The sequence below is a fragment of the Rhinopithecus bieti genome, unplaced genomic scaffold, assembly GCF_001698545.2.
Source record: "Rhinopithecus bieti isolate Rb0 unplaced genomic scaffold, ASM169854v2 scaffold_61461, whole genome shotgun sequence".
Lineage (NCBI taxonomy): Eukaryota > Metazoa > Chordata > Mammalia > Primates > Cercopithecidae > Rhinopithecus > Rhinopithecus bieti.
In genome coordinates, this window is record NW_016823852.1 from 1,885,626 (window position 1) to 1,902,276 (window position 16,651).

Here is a 16,651-nt window from a genome sequence, read left to right on the forward strand (position 1 = left end):
TTTTTGAGACAGAGTCTCACTCTGTCACCCAGGCTGGAGTACAGTGGTGTGACCTTGGCTCACTGCAACCTCTGCCTCCAGGGTTCAAGCAATTCTTCCACTTCAGCCTCCCAAGTAGCTGGGACTACAGGCGTGTGCCGCCACACCCGGTTAATTTTGTATTTTAGTAGAGACGGGGTTTCACCATGTTGCCCAGGTGGTTCTCAAGCTCCTGACCTCAAGTGATCCACCCGCTTCGGCCTCCCAACGCGCTGGGATTACAGGCATGAGCCAACATGCCAGCTACTACTTATTTTTAAACATGGGAAAACCATGAATAATTTTCTGCCAGAAAAAAATCCACTGAGGTCTAGAAAATATAATTGTTTAAAAACTGGTGCGTTTATCGCATACTAGGAAGCCAACATGATAAAACCAACTATTTGAGTATAAGTTTATTGGGTGTAATGAAAGAGTCCACAGAAAATTCCTTTTATGGGCCTGAAAGTCTCTGATAAACCAGAGAGGAGTTGCAGAATGCAAATATCTATTGCTCTGAAACCAGGTGTAACAGGAACATGAGCGTCCCCTCCCAAAACATGGTCCATACATCTCCACCAAAGAAAGACAACATGTAGTATTTGCAAATTCCTCACGAAAAGTTTCTTTTTGGAGAGAAGGTATGCTTGATTTTTTATATTTATATTAAAGAATAAGGGTAAAACAATAATCCCTCACTGACTCATACAAGGTAAGATGGTCGTTGCCTCCTTTCACTCCATTCTCAAAACAGTCGCCAAAATAGTTACATGTTAGCTGGTTCATGTAAATTCACTGCTTAAAACTCTCCAATAGTTTTTACATCTAACTCTGAAGAAAGGGAAAGTCCTCTAAGTAGCCCAACATAACCCAATTTCTGTCACTCACGCTCCCGTCTTCCCTCTCCTTCTACTGGACTACTGCTGCTGCTGCTTTTCTTTCTTTTCTTTTCTTTTTCTTTCTTTTTCTTCTTCTTCTTCCACCTCCTCCTCCTTCCTTCTCCTTCCTTCATCCTTCCTTTCTCCTTCCCTCCTCCTTCCTTCTTCCTTCCTTCTCCTTCTTCGTTTTCCTGTTCTTCAGCCTCAGGACCCTGCCCTTGATCCTAGCTATCTGCAGGTCTGGTTTGCTTACTTCTGGTTTTTATGTAAATATCACTTTCTATGTGAGGCCTTCCTTTGCCATTCTACTTAACATTGACTCCCCTGACACCCTCATCTCCTTCTCTCATATATTGCTTTAGTTCTCCATAGCACTTATTTTTTTAAACATACCGTATACTTTAGTTATTTTATCACTTGTCTTTCCTTAAAGATTGATTTTTATATGTTTTGCTCACTTTTGCTCCCCCGGTACCTAGAAAAAAATTTGGTACAGGATATAGACTCGATAAATATTACATGAATGAAGGAATGACGGAATGAATGGATACGTGTCTCACTTGAACCTGACTCACGTAAGCAGGAGCCTTGTGCATGGATATCACCCCCTCCTCCACAAGCTGTGCCCCTAGACCAGAACTGAAGACTCCCACCTTCAGGCAGGAGTGGGTAGTACATGTTTGTAACTACTTGGCATTGCCTTTTGTTGAGTTGAGGTAATTTCAGTTTTAAGTTGGTCTCTGCCTCTTGATCTCTGGAAGATTCAATTTCATAGAAATTTTTTAAAAGAAAAGAAAAATGTTCACACAAAAATCTGTACATGAATATTTATAGCAGCGTTATTTGTAGTAGACAACAATGGAAAACAACCCAGATGCCCTTTAATGGATGACTGATGAAACAAACTCTGGTATCTCCATAGCATGGAATACTACCCATCAATACAAAGAAACAAACCGTTGATACATCCAACACGCCTGGATCACCAGAGAATTATGCAGAGTGAGAAGGCCAATCCAAAAAGGTTATATAGTGCTTGATTCCATTGATATAGCATTCTTGAAATGGCAAAATTATAGAAATGTAGAACAGATAAGTGGTTGCCAGGGGTTAAGGAGAAGGTTGGGGATGCAGACAAGTGGTTCAGAAAGGAAATATCTCATTCACATCCAGCCTAGGCAACACAGCAAGACCCTGTCTTGAAAGAAAGAAAGAAAAGAAAAGATGAGAAAATTAAAAAAAAGAGAGAGAAAAGAAAGAAAAATGAAAAAAGAAAGAGAAAGAGAGAAATGAAAGAAAGAGGACAGGAGAGGAAAGACAGAGGGAAGGAGGGAGAGAGGGAGGAAATGTTCAGAATATGGCATATAGTAAATACTGAGACTAATGAAGTTACCCATAACCAAACTAGGCTATTCCCAGTTGTTAAAAAAAAAAATTCACTAAACTTCATCAGATTCCAAGCATAATGGGGTCCAGTAAGAACACATTAAAGTCAGAGAAAGACGAACATGACACCTGACATTGTGGAAATCTTAGCCAGTGCAGTAAAGCAAACAAAATAAGTAAAAGGTATTTACAGGTTGGAAGGAAGAAATAAAAGTCTCATTTATAGATGAAATGATTGTAGAAATCCCAAAAAATTCTGTATACCAGCAATTAACAATAGAAAATTCAAGTTAAAAGTGCCATTCAGAATAGAACCAAAAATCACAAAATATTTGGTATACATCTTACAAACTATGTGCAAGATCTATAGAGTGAGACCACAACACATTCAAAACCTAACAAAATGTAAAAAGACCTAAATAAATGAAGACATATCCCATGTTCAGGAATCAAAAGATTCAACATTGTTATAATGACAATTTTTCCCAAACTGATCTATAGATTTAATGTAATTAAATAAAAATCCCGAGTGTTTCTTGCAGAAATCAACAAGCTAATTCTGAAATTTATATAGAAAGGCAAAAAAACTAGAATAGCCAAAACAATTTTGGGGAAACACCTTAGGCTGTAAGACACGATACTTAACTTCTAAAATTACTATAGCCAGCCATTGGCCAAACTACCCCAAAATTACTATTGCCTCAAGACAGTGTGGTATTGGAGAAAGAACAGATACCTAGATCAAAGGAACAGTATTAGAGCATCCAGAAATAAACCCACAGACATATGATCAATCGATATTTTAAAGGAATCTTTGTTTATTATATATTATTATTATTATAAGTAATAACTTAGCCTAAGAATTAGGATACAGTTCATTTTTTTTGAGATAACTGTAGATTCACAAGCAATTGTAAGGAATAACAGAGAGATCGTGTGTACTCTTCACTCAGTTTCTCCCAGTGAATATCCCAGATGTGATTTTGCAAGATGTCACTTACAAAACTACAGTGAAAAATCACATCCAGGATATTGTGATTGATATGTGCAAGACACAGACCAGGGATCTCTCATGTTGCACTTACACAGCCACATGCACTTCTCTCCATCCCCAACCCTCTCCTTAACCCCTGGCAACCACTCATCTGTTCTACATTTCTATAATTTTGCCATTTCAAGAATGTTACATAAATGGAATCATGTAGCATATAACCTTTTTGGATTGGCCTTCTCACTCTGCATAATTCTCTGGAGATTAAAGTGTGTTGGATGTATCAACGGTTTGTTTCTTTGTATTGATGGGTAGTATTCCATGCTATGGAGATACCAGAGTTTGTTTCATCATTCATCCATTTAAGGACATCTGAGTTGTTTTCTATTTTTGTCTACTACAAATAACACCACTATAAATATTCGTGTACAGATTTCTGTGTGAACATAAACTCATTTCTGTGGGATAAATGCCCAATTGTTGGGTTGTACAATAGTTAAATGTTGCATTTTTTCAAAAATTGCCAAACTATTTCTCAAAGTGGTTGCAGCATTTTACATTCCCACCAGCAATGTATGGCAGCTCCAGCTGCTCTGTATCCTCACCAACTTTTGTTATAGTCAGTATTTTTTTATTTCATTCATTCTAATATGTGTGTAGTGTTATTTCATCATGGTTTTAATTTGCATTCCCCTAACAATGCAAATTAGGGAATTTGCATTTGTTCCTCCTTAGATCTATGATCCATTTTGAATATTTCTTTTATATAAGATGTGAAAGCTGGGCATAGTGGCTAACACCTGTAATCCCAGCCCTTTAGGAGGCCAAGCCAGGCAATTGCTTGAACCCAGGAGTTCAAGACCAGCCTAGGCAGTATGGTGAAACCTTCTCTCTACAAAAAAAAAAAAAAAAAAAAAAAAAAAAAAAAGAAATTGGGGGGTTTTTGGGGACAACCCGCCGCCCCCCTTTTTCCGCGGGGCTGAAGGAGAAGGATCACTTGAGCCTGGGAGGTCAAGGCTGCGGTGAGCCATGATCACACCACTGCACTCCAGGCTAGGCCAGAGTGAGACCCTGTCTCAAAAAAAAAAAAAAGTGAGGTTTAGGAAAGTTTACTTTTTCGCACATGGATATCCAATTGTTCCCACACCATGTATTGAAAAGACTACCCTTTCTTTACTGAATTGCATTTGCACATTTCCTTTATAAAATATCAGCTGAGACTTATGCTTCCAGGGAAATTGAGTAGACATACTTTTCCCTATTCCTGTCTCCAAGTATTAGAAACTAAAAACTTGGAATATTATATATAAAACAAACATAAAAATTGGCTGGTCATTGTGGCACATGCCTGCAGTCCCAGTTACTCGGCAGGCTGAAGGAGAAGGATCACTTGAGCCTGGGAGGTCAAGGCTGCGGTGAGCCATGATCACACCACTGCACTCCAGGCTAGGCCAGAGTGAGACCCTGTCTCAAAAAAAAAAAAAGTGAGGTTTAGGAAAGTTTACTTTTCGCACATGGATATCCAATTGTTCCCACACCATGTATTGAAAAGACTACCCTTTCTTTACTGAATTGCATTTGCACATTTCCTTTATAAAATATCAGCTGAGACTTATGCTTCCAGGGAAATTGAGTAGACATACTTTTCCCTATTCCTGTCTCCAAGTATTAGAAACTAAAAACTTGGAATATTATATATAAAACAAACATAAGAACACTCCGAAAGGTATAGAGAACAGACCAGTTAAGAACCTCAAAGCCCAGGGAACAACACAGGAGTGAGTTCTTAGGCTTTCTTTTTCTTTCATATATTCCAGACTTGGAGCTTAAGAAGCCAGGAACCTGGAAATGCCAAAAGGCACAGATAATTTAAAAGGCCCAACAAAACCAGCTCTCTATGTGAAGGACCAGGAAAGGAACAGCTGAGCAAGACAGAAAACTTTACGATGATAACCACTCAACTAGCCAAATACCACAGAAAAAACTGGGGCCCCAACCACCTTAACAGCAGTAAGGGCTTAGTAGGAAGCCCAGGCTTTCACACTCATGAGGCTGTGCCGATGTGCCCCAACACCCCCAGTGGGGTGAAGCCAGAAAAGGCAAATTAGAGGGCCCAGAAGTTTACCCCACTAACCAGTAATGAGTCTTCTTTTTCCTCTTCATTCTCCTCTCCCCACTGACCCAGTGTCAGTGGACACCACATGAGAAGCCAGAAGGCAGGAAAAAGAAAACAGAAAAACACAGACAAAAAATAACAAACAGAAAAAAACTAAAATAAAATGGAAAACTTAAGTACTAACATTGGCCAGGCGCGGTGGCTCAAGCCTGTAATCCCAGCACTTTGGGAGGCCGAGACGGGTGGATTGCGAGGTCAGGAGATCGAGACCAACCTAGCTAACACGGCGAAACCCCGTCTCTACTAAAAAATATAAAAAACTAGCCGGGCGAGTTGGCGGGCGCCTGTAGTCCCAGCTACTTGGGAGGCTGAGGCAGGAGAATGGTGTAAACCCGAGAGGCGGAGCTTGCAGTGAGCTGAGATCTGGCCACTGCACTCCAGCCTGGGCGACAGCGCGAGACTCCGTCTCAAAAAAAAAAAAAAAAAAAAAAAAGAAAAGTACTAACATTAACTACATTAAAGGTAAATGATCTAAATATATGCATACCAATAAAAGGCTGACATTGGCAGAGTAGATTCAAAAAACATGACCCTGCTATATGTTATCTATAAAAAACTCATTTCAAATATAATGATATAGGCAGGTTGAAAGTAAAAGAATGGAAAAAGATATAATAAAACGAAAGCAGGAATATTTACGTTATTATCAGATAAAACAGACTTAAGAACAAAGAAAATTACCAGACAAAAAAGGGCATTATATAAAGGATCAATTACCAAGAAGACTTAGCAGTCCTAAATATGTATGCACCAAATTAAAGCTGCAAAATATGTGATGTAAAAACTGTGAGAACCTAAAGAATAGAAAAAACATATAACTGGAGACATCAACACACCTCTTTTAACAACTGTTAGAATAACTAGACAAGTAATCACCAAGGATACAGAAGAACTCAGCATCAACCAAGACAATCTAATAGACATTTGCTGAACATGTTGAACACTTACCAACAGGAGAATATATATTCTTTTCAAGTGCCCATGAAACCTATACCAAGATAGGCCATATCATTGGCCATCAAACAAACCTCAACAAATGTAAAGGAACCGAATTCATACAGTGCGTGTTCTCTGAGCACAATGGAATCATGCTAGAAATCAATAAAGAATAACAGGAAAATCTCAACAATTAGAAAGTAAACAATGTATTTCTAGATAATCTACAAGTCAAAGAGGAAATTTCAAGGAAAATCAAAAAAGACATTTAAGTAAACCAAAATGGAAACACTTAGAATCTGAGCTATTCCATCAGGAAGAAAAAAAAGAAAACACAATGTATCAAAATCTGTGGGATACAGCTACAGCAGTGCTGATAGAAAAACTTGTAACACTAAACGCATATAGTAGAAAAGATGAAAAGTCTCAAATTAATAATCTAGGCATTTCTTTTCAAGAATATAAAAAAGAAGAGCAAAATAAAACCAAAGCAAACACAAGAAGGGAAATGGTAAATAGAAATGAAAGAAACTGAAAACAGAAAAACGAGAGTTCCTGGGTAAATGAAGGATGGCAAAATCATCTGGCCATCATTCTGTCTTCTTAATTGTCCAGTGTCTCTCCAGGACACTGGTGGATTTCTTTTTTTTTTTTTTTTTTTTTTTTTAAGACATTCGATTCTTGCTCTGTCACCCAGGCTGGAGTACAGTGGTGCAATCTCGGTTCACTGCAACCTCCAGGATACTGGAGGCTTTCTAGCAGGCATTTCTAGCTAGTGCAACCGAAGTGGATGATATGGGGTTTAGACTACCTGCTCATGTAACTTGCTTGTGCTCTCTGGTCCTGCTCAGTCTTCAATCCCAGATGCACTATTTCCATTTTATGATAGTCTACTGCTAGTACTTCAATTTATTTACTTGATAAGTCTGATAGAATCCTATTTATAAAGTGAGGTCTCAGATCCATAGTCATTTGGTACCTCAAGGCCAAGCAATCCGTCTCTACCAGAACCCAGAATCATGTCAGAAGCTGTTTTTCTTTTTCTTTTTTTCTGAGACGGAGTCACCCAGGCTGGAGTGCGGTGGCACGACCTCGGCTCACTGCCAGCTCCACCTCCAGGTTCACACCATTCTCCTGCCTCAGTCTCCTGAGTAGCTGGGACTTACGCCCGGCTAATTTTTTGTATTTTTAGTAGAGACAGGGTTTCACTGTGTTAGCCAGGATGGTCTCCATCTCCTGACGTCGTGATCCACCCATCTTGGCCTCCCAAAGTGCTGGGATTACAGGCTTGAGCCACCGCACCTGGCCCAGAAGCTGTTTTTCAAAAGACATTTAATTCTATGCCATGGACAGCATGATCCTGATCCATAATCCCATTACGGGGCCCGTGTTAGGCTTTCCATAAGCAACATACTACATCTTTTCTCACTACTGACATTTCTAACATCATAAGGTCTTCCAGATCATATGACTCCAGCAGCAGGACTGCTTACAACACAGCCTGAACCTACTGCAGAGCCCTTTCCTGCACTGTGTCTCACTCACGCAAAGTTAACAACCTTCTGTGTCATATATTAGGTGTAATATATGCACCAGATCAATATTCCTAGATGAGCAATATATTACTTCTAGAAACACAAAGAGGCCTACCATGCATGTGCTTCAGTTTTTGTGGTGAGGGATTCAAGATGTGAGCAATGATTTTTACTCTGGAGGGTATATCCTAGCATACCCATGGCCATTGGACCCCTAAAAATATCACTCAAGTGGTCTATATTGGACTCCTAAAATCTTCACTGAAAATCCAGGCAGGTCCCTGAATCTTTGTAGCATTTATCTTCCACCCTTGGGAGCACACATGACTTTTACCAAGGCCTCCAGTATATGAGCCACCTGTTGCTTGTTCTGCTGATCAGCATAAAGTTATTAATGTAATGATCAGTATGAAATCCTGTGGGATGAAAAAACAGTACAGATCTCTTTGGACTACATTCTTATGAAAGGCAGAAGAGGGCTGGGTGCGGTGGCTCACGCTTGTAATCCCAGCACTATGGGAGGCTGAGACAGGAGGATCACCTGAGGTCAAGAGTTCGAGACCAGCCTGGCTAACACAGTGAAACCCCGTCTCTACTAAAAATACAAAAAAATTAGCTGAGTATGGTGGCACATGCCTGTAGTACCAGCTACTCAGGAGGCTGAGGCAGGAGAATTGCTTGAACCCAGGGGACAGAGGTTCCAGTGAGCCAAGATCGCATCACTGCACTCTAGCCTCAGCAACAGAGCGAGACTCCGTCTCAAAAAAAAAAAAAAAAAAAAAAGGTAGGAGAGTTAACATAGCCCTGAGGCAAAACCTTAAGTAAATATTGTCTGCCCCATGTGAATACAACTGTTTGACCTTTTCTGATTGAAATGGAAAGGCATGCATTTGCCATATCAATTGCTATATACCATGCTACTGCTCTAACAATGGCACCTGTCTAGCAAAGCAGCTGTGTTCAGGGCTACTATTCAATTAACTCTGCAGTAGTCTACAGTCCTTTGGGTCTTTAATGGTAGCAATAATCTGTCACCCTCCTCCCATTCCATAGAATGTGATCTTGTTTTATTATTGTTATTATTATTATTATTATTATCATCATCATCATCATCATCTTGGCTGGGAGAAAGGAGGCAGTTTTAGGCATTTCTACTTGTCCTTCCTCACTGTGATAACTCTTACTCCACCAGACAAGCATCCAGTGTAGGAGTTACTCCAAATGCCAGGTATATCAATTCCAATTATATACCCAGGGCCTGCGCAGATGGCTATTGGGTAGGTTTCTAAACCCGGAGGGCCCATTGTGAGCCAGACTCTAACCAGGATTCCATCTATTACCTGGTCCCTAGAAACCTCCACTCTAATAGGGGTGCCATTAGATATTTTGGTGCTCTAGGTATCAATGTGAACTTAGAATCTACGTCCAATAATCCCGAGTGTTCTATTTTCACAAGTTTCCCAAAAAAGTGCCCCTAAGTCTAGAAATCATTGATGATCTACAGTCTTATATTTTATCCCCTTTGATCAAGCACCTCACCTCAAAATCCAATATCTGATCAGACTGGCCAATCCCCTTGCTTATGCCAATATATGCTAATTCTTAGAGCTCTTTCTGTGTATTCTCTCTCTCCTTCCTTATCTGACCCAGGCACTTTTCCAGTTGGGTTACACTGGGATTTAATCTTAGTTGAATGCCTACTGGCCAGGAAAGGGGGTGACGAAAGCTACTGAGGAGAGAAACAGTTGCCTTGAAGGTGGGAGGGCTTCTGCAGTACCTTCCAACACAGGAGAAGAGTGGGCCAACTCTGTGAACTTGAAGAGCTCATGGGAATCCATGCAGAAGTTACTTACTACACATTCCAGAGTCTCAGATTTCCCTAACCTGGGCCCTGATTTTGGCATAGCAGATGTGCCTTGACTGACCTTTTATACATCTCCGGAGCTCTGCAGCTCTATAAGATGTTCTATTTGCCACTCCTTAGATCTGATCTCCCACTGCAGCTTCACTAGCAGAGTGGTTCTCCCATTTATGCTGTAACTGCTTGCTAATGGATATATATTTTTTACTATCCTCTCAGCAGCGTGTTAATACAACTTAGCAGTAGCTAGTGCAGTGAACTATCTTTGAAGGCATTATTGGCCCATATTTTTCAAATGCCTGCATAATCACATCTGCAAAAGCACTGCCCTCAACTGGGAAGTTTTTCCAAATCATGTCAGATGAAACCTTTAAAAATAGGACTACCGCTATGTGCCAGGTACTATCCATACCATACAGGAAGGCGTCTCTTGACAGCTGGATGGTGAATATGCCAAGTCAGTGTCCCATCTCACTGCCCATTATCTCAGACCATTCCTGACATTGCCTGTATTAGTTTGGGTCCCCCAGAAGCCAAAACCAAGAAAGAATTAGATGCACAACATATTTACAGGGAAAATGTCTGTGAGGAAAACTGAGAGGGAGCCAGGGGAGCCTGGGAGAGTCATCACACCATGATGAGGAACTAGACGCTTAGTAGGGAAGAGAAGGAAAGAGGGTTGGGTAAGAAAAGTCTCAGGCTATCTCTGGTGCAGTTCTAAGAAATTTTCAGGAAGACAAATGGAGAACCTTTGAGGCCTGTCTTGCAGAAACATACCCGCCTTAAAATCCTTATCATGCTTAATCATTGGCTTGGGAGCAACTTGTTGGGAAGAATGGCTTTATACAAATGTAGCAGAATTCACAATACAGCACAGCTGGGCTATCAGTCAACTATGCCCCTGTAGTGGGAAATCTAAGAAGCACATTTTCATGGTTGCCATAGGTACAGTCCATGAGTCAGGAACTGGAATACTACTGCAGCAGCATACCACCACCTAACCTGGCATTCTCCCTAAAATAAAACACTGCACTGGTAGTGCTGTTCCCCCTCTACTCCCAGGCTGTCCAGCCACCCTACTCGCACAGATCCACTCCTAATCTCAAGACCATTATTTCACTATTTTATAAATTTACTCCCATAAGATTCCTAGATTACCCAAGACTTTCCCCAAATTTTAACATTTCCTCAGCCTATACTGGAGGTAAAAATACCCTGAATTTAATTAGTTCCTATGCTTAAAGATTCCACTGTTTTTTTTTGTTTGTTTGTTTGTTTCGTTTTGTTTTGTTTTCTCATGAAAGTTCACCTGAAATCTTTCAGGTGACCTGGAATAAATGGCTGAATGATATTCTGAAGTATTGATGTTTCTTCTCTATTCTGCACTCACCAAAATTTTTCATTTAAAACACTAGAAGATCTCTTCCCTCCCCTCCCTGCACAACTAAGCATGAAACAATCACTGCAGAACACAAAACATAAGTTGCAAATATTAGACTACTGGGCTAAAATAAAATGCCTTTCATCTACACAGAGGAAGGAGTCAGATATAGATTTGGTGAGTGAATGTTTCAACTCATGAAAACTAGACAAATGACACTATGGACTGGAGATGAAGAGAAGGCAGGACCACAATGCCGTCTGAAGTCTTTAATGTAGTGGGGGTGGGTCATTAGCCCCTACGGAAATTATAGAACAGAAATAAGTTACAGTATTGCAGCTAATGTTCAGTGATGTATCAGTAAAGTCTTATGTTTATTATCTAGTTAACATAACAGATTGAACACATACTCATCAGAAATTCTTAAACAAAAATTAAAAGATTTAGAACAAATATTTAGAACATTCATTTCAGTGGCAGTCTTCATTCCTCCACGGTTCTAGAACAGCAAAATAAACTGAGTTTGTATCCAGTGCTAGACTCTTATTTTAAATCTAATAAATAGTGATATACCTAATAAATTAAAACAGACTACTACGCCAAGTTGTATAAGTCACATAAATATAAACATACATTGAAGCAAACCTAAAATCCTCATTAACATTCACTACAAAACTTTATGCAGCATAAATTACAGTATAAACAGTGTAAATATGTCTCATTTTGCAATGGACTTCAGTTGCATAAGCTAAAACTTGAAGCTTCACCCAAGGATTTAGCAGCCTAAAATTTACCCAGCATAATATAAAGAAGTTGTGTTACCCTCCATGCAAGGAAACTTGAGAGCCCACATGGCAAAAAAAACCTAGGCCATTTCCCCAAGCAATGTGTCCTTCCATCTGGAAATAGGTGGATTTGATAAATAGTCACTAGAAGATCATGTTACCACAAATTCTACACTGTTGTAGCCTCCTGAAGTAATTAAGTTATAACTATTAGAGGAAGAAACAAAACTATGAATTACTTTACAGTCTTTACAACTTGTACTATTTCATGAGAATTTTGTATATTAACACTTTGTAATACCTTTGTAAATAATTAGGAAGCCCACCCTCTCAATGCCCCCCAAAAGAATGGATGTCATCACTGTAATCATCCTGGATAAAAAAGCACCTGCCACTCCAGGGGAAAGAAGCAACTGGAGTACACAGAATTTCATCATGAACAAGCCTCATTTTGTCTTTCCCTCCTAAGTTTCCAGTTCCACCTAGGCCTTTGATTCAATTCAGAAAGATCATACCAGCAAAAAAGCAGAAAAACTGGCGGAGGTGAAAGTTGATTACTACTTAACGTTGAGTAGAAAATAAGGACTTATTAAGCAATATTCTAAATGATTTTCAGAATTCTAATCCTCTCATTCACTGACTTAAAAATAATGTATCTATTACTTAGGGGCCTGGCAAGGTAAAGGCATCTCCTCTTATCTTTGCCCAAAACTTTTCCTAAAATACTCCATATTATAATATAGTCCATTATAATATATCCATATTATAAATGCATATATTTACTAACTTTCCTTAGGATGAAAAGATGGATTAAATAATCATTAGCTTAGTTTTAACACCCAAAATAATGGTTGCTATGTAAATTCTAAGGTTTTTTTCCATAAAATAATAAAGAAGTTTAGAGGAAGCCAAAAATAATTTAAATGAATCCAAGTTTAATTTAAAAGTTACATCTAAAAGAAGAGATGTACAAAGCAGCAGCTGTAGACTCATTAATAACATGGAAAAGCTGGTAATTAGAAAATTCATGTAATTGCATTGATATGCTAATCTAAATTTTATGTATAAAGTTAATTTAAAAGTATGTAGAATAAGTATTAATTCTGAAAATAACACTTGCATGCATATGGTAACAATATTTAACTAAAGGTATTATTAAGTAGCAAAGAAATACTATTAATTTATAAAGAAGGTAATTTTTCTATTCAACTACTAAAGTCCCAATTCTAATAAAACACACCAAAATTAACAAATAATTATGATTCATTTAATGTTTCATCTTTAGGTTCTTCATAATCTTCTTTGGGACACATCCAAAGATAGGTTAATCTAAATTTAAAATGACAAAATTGAATTCTTGTTAATATAAAATATCATCATCAGTAGTCACTGAAATTTTTTAGCATTTCTAAGGCTATAAAGCAACAGTTAGAAACTCCCTGTACTTAATTGTTTTGATGACTTTTACTTTCTCCAGCTGAACATAAAAATTTTCTAACACACTCAGTGTGTAACTCATATTTTTCAACTCCAACTCCTGCCAATACCCTTGGTGAATTCAACAGTCCCATTTACAAGAAATGTGTCACAGAAACATTGTATCACAGGCCTTCACCTCCAGGCCACTTACTCACAACCAAGGCCATTGCCTGGACAGTCATCACTGGAACCTGTGCTTTACCTCTAGGTGCTGAAACTTTTCAAATGTTCCTAGATGACATATTTTTATGCTCCTACTTTTTAGACCCCTATACTCTCACTAAGCAAGGTCTCTTCCCTCCTTTGAACTCCCAATCCCGTGATCTCCTGAAAGTTTCATTTGTCTCCCTCCTCAGCCCCACAATAATCTCTCTCATTACTCCTGACTCCAAATAATCCCTGTAATCCCTATAATCCCTGACTCCAAAACCGAAAATTCCTCTTTATCCTCAGCATTGCCTGATACTCTGTACTCAGTCCTCTCCTCTCTCTCTATCTTCACATTAAAGTCTTCATCTACATCTAATGTTAGAACTATATATGACCTTTATGCACTGCAGATATCACACTACCTCCCTTACAACACTTCCAGTAACTTGCTTAGCATTTTTGCCTGGGTACCTCACTATTACCTAAAATTCAACATGCCAAAAGTAAAACTCAGTACCTTCATGAAATGAGTCCTGTCTCCGACTTCCTTATTTCTTGTTCACTCTCAAAACTCAGTATCATCTTATCCCCATACCTGATCATTTGTCTTCTCTCTGCACCCTCTGCAACCCTCATTTAAGTGCATTTTACTTTTCACTTGGATGCTATTACAATCCCCAGATTTCTTTTTCACCTCCTATTTCACCTCCATTCCAAATATTTCCACAAATGACATCATATTCTTTCTAAAATGCAAATCTGATAGCTCCACTGCTTTAAAATGTTCTTTATATTCATAAAGAAACAAGATATTTGCATACCCTTATTATCTTCCTATGAAATACTTATTAATTACAAAAGGAAAAATAGTAACTATGAATGGATAACAACTTAACCAAGAGCTCAAAGTTAACATCACCAATAAGGGATCAGTAAAGATCACATAACTCAAGATGCGATCCTTTGGAAAGTTATGTTACATATACGTTCCAGCCAAAAAATGCATAACATGGATCAAATCATAAGTAGGCATCAGCAAGTCTTGAGAAATAGCCTGAAAAAATGGCCTGTATTCTTCAAAAATATCAATATCAAAAAAGACAAAGAAAGCCTGAAAAACTGCTACAGATTACAGAAGACCAAAGAGATATGACAACTAAACACAATACATGATCCTGAACTGTATATCTAGTACCAAAATTTTTTTTTAAATTCCTATTAAAGACACTATTGGGGGCAACAGGAAAAAAGTGAAATGTAGGTTATAAATTATGTTTCATATTGATGTTCAATTTCCTGAATTTGATAACTGTAGTGTGGTTACACAAAAAGATGCCCCTGCTCTTAGGTTACACACACTGAAGTATTTATACACAGACAGAGAAGAAGAATGAGCAAGCAAATGTGGCAAGATGTTAAAAAACAGCATATCTTAGTAAAGAGTATATTGGAGTGCTTTGTATTAGCCTAATAATCTTTCTGTAGATTTGAAATCATTTAGAATAAAAGATTAAGAAAATGGTCCATTTCTTCATTCCCTACTGAATGAAGTACAAATCCTCTGCCCAAAATTCAAGTTAGACTCTTAGAAATACTATCTCAGTATACTTTTATAACTTTCTTAGGTTACTGTGTCAAACAATCTTTAATCAAAGTGTACATTCCCTACATGTACATTCCCTAAACGTTTTCTTGACTCCATGAATTTGCTCGTGTTAATGTCTAAAATATACTCTCAGTTGGACACAGTGGCTCATGTCTGCAATTCCAACACTTTGGAAAGCTGAGGCAGCAGGATTACTTGAGGCTAGGAGTTCGAGACCAACCTGGGCAACATAGCTAGATCCCCAACTATACAAAATAAAAATTTAACTAGCCAGGCATGGTGGTGCGTACTTGTAGTCCTATCTACTTGCGAGGGAATGCTGAAGTGGGAGGATCACTTGAGCCCAGGAGTTAGAAGCAGTAGTGAGCTATGATCGAGTGACTATACTCCAGGCTGGGTACAGAATGAAAATGTGTGCCTTTAAAATAAAAAAATTTAAAAAAAGGGTAACTGTGTGTAGATTTCAGTAGATCAGTGGAGGTGACAAAAAAGAAAGTAGTAGTAGACAGCCTGAAGAAAATCAGAGGTACATGACCAGAGGTCAAGGGTAGGATGGAGATTTAAGGGTAATATACCCAGGAAGAGTAGTTGAAGCTATAAAAATCTGTGAGTTATCTCAGAGTGAATATGTAAAGAGAGAATGGGGCCAACAATTACTCCTAGGACAGCATTTGTTATTAGGTGGTAGCAAAGGTAAATATGGTAAGGGAGGCAGGACAAGGGCCATAACACAGCCTGCAGTGCAGGACACTAAGAAATAAAAAGGAGCAGTAGTAAGATAGCATGAAATATGACAATATATTCAAAGGAAAAGAGAACTAAGTGAGGTATAAACAAAAAGAAGAAGATTCTGTCCTCAGAGGATACAATAGAAAAAAAGAAAGAAGAAGAAGGAAAAACATGGAGCATAATAGCATGACGGACATGGGGCCCAAATGAAGTTTTAAAGGTCAGTAAGTATTTTAATGAGCACCTACTATGTGCCAAACATTGGATTTAAGAAAGGAAATAGGCTGGAATTAGCAATAGTTGGTTATACACTAAAGTTTGGAGAAGGGAGAATATAGAAGGGAAGAGAAAAAAATCTATACTCTATAATTATTACCTAAATAGATTCTTACCAGAAGATAAGAAGATTCATCTTGTATAATTTGAGCCTGCAAACAACATAAAAAATAAGGAAAATTTAAGTTGGCATCTAGCACTGGTTTTCCCATTAATAAATACATATTATGGAATACAAGTTATAATACATTTTTAAACATAATTATGAGTTTTATAAAGAAGTTCTGTAATCTAGTTTAACACTGTAATGTAAAATAATGAGCTTGTTTGGAAGAGGCTATTTATGGAAAACACAGCATATCATTTTAAGTTGTTAAATAATCCTTACAAGATTACATTTAAGAGAAGGCCTCTTGCTGAGGCAGAAAAGAACCCAACAAGCTCAAAGTTATGCAGTGATCTGA

General features: G+C 38.3%; 1 protein-coding gene across 4 annotated transcripts in view; it reads right to left on the reverse strand.

Annotated features, from left to right (window-relative positions):
* NSG2 (neuronal vesicle trafficking associated 2) overlaps positions 1–16,651 on the reverse strand; it is a 137,561-nt gene that overhangs the window by 91,385 nt on the left and 29,525 nt on the right. For 2 of the 4 annotated variants that reach the window (XM_017861902.1, XM_017861901.1), the window contains exon 2: positions 16,304–16,339. The exons of 1 other annotated variant lie outside the window; for it this stretch is intronic. In XM_017861902.1, the coding sequence (XP_017717391.1) occupies positions 16,304–16,323 (20 nt within the window). In that variant the 5' untranslated portion in view covers positions 16,324–16,339. Of the gene's footprint in view, positions 1–16,303; positions 16,342–16,651 lie in introns of all 4 variants that reach the window. One more of the 4 variants, XM_017861900.1, reaches the window with a different exon arrangement.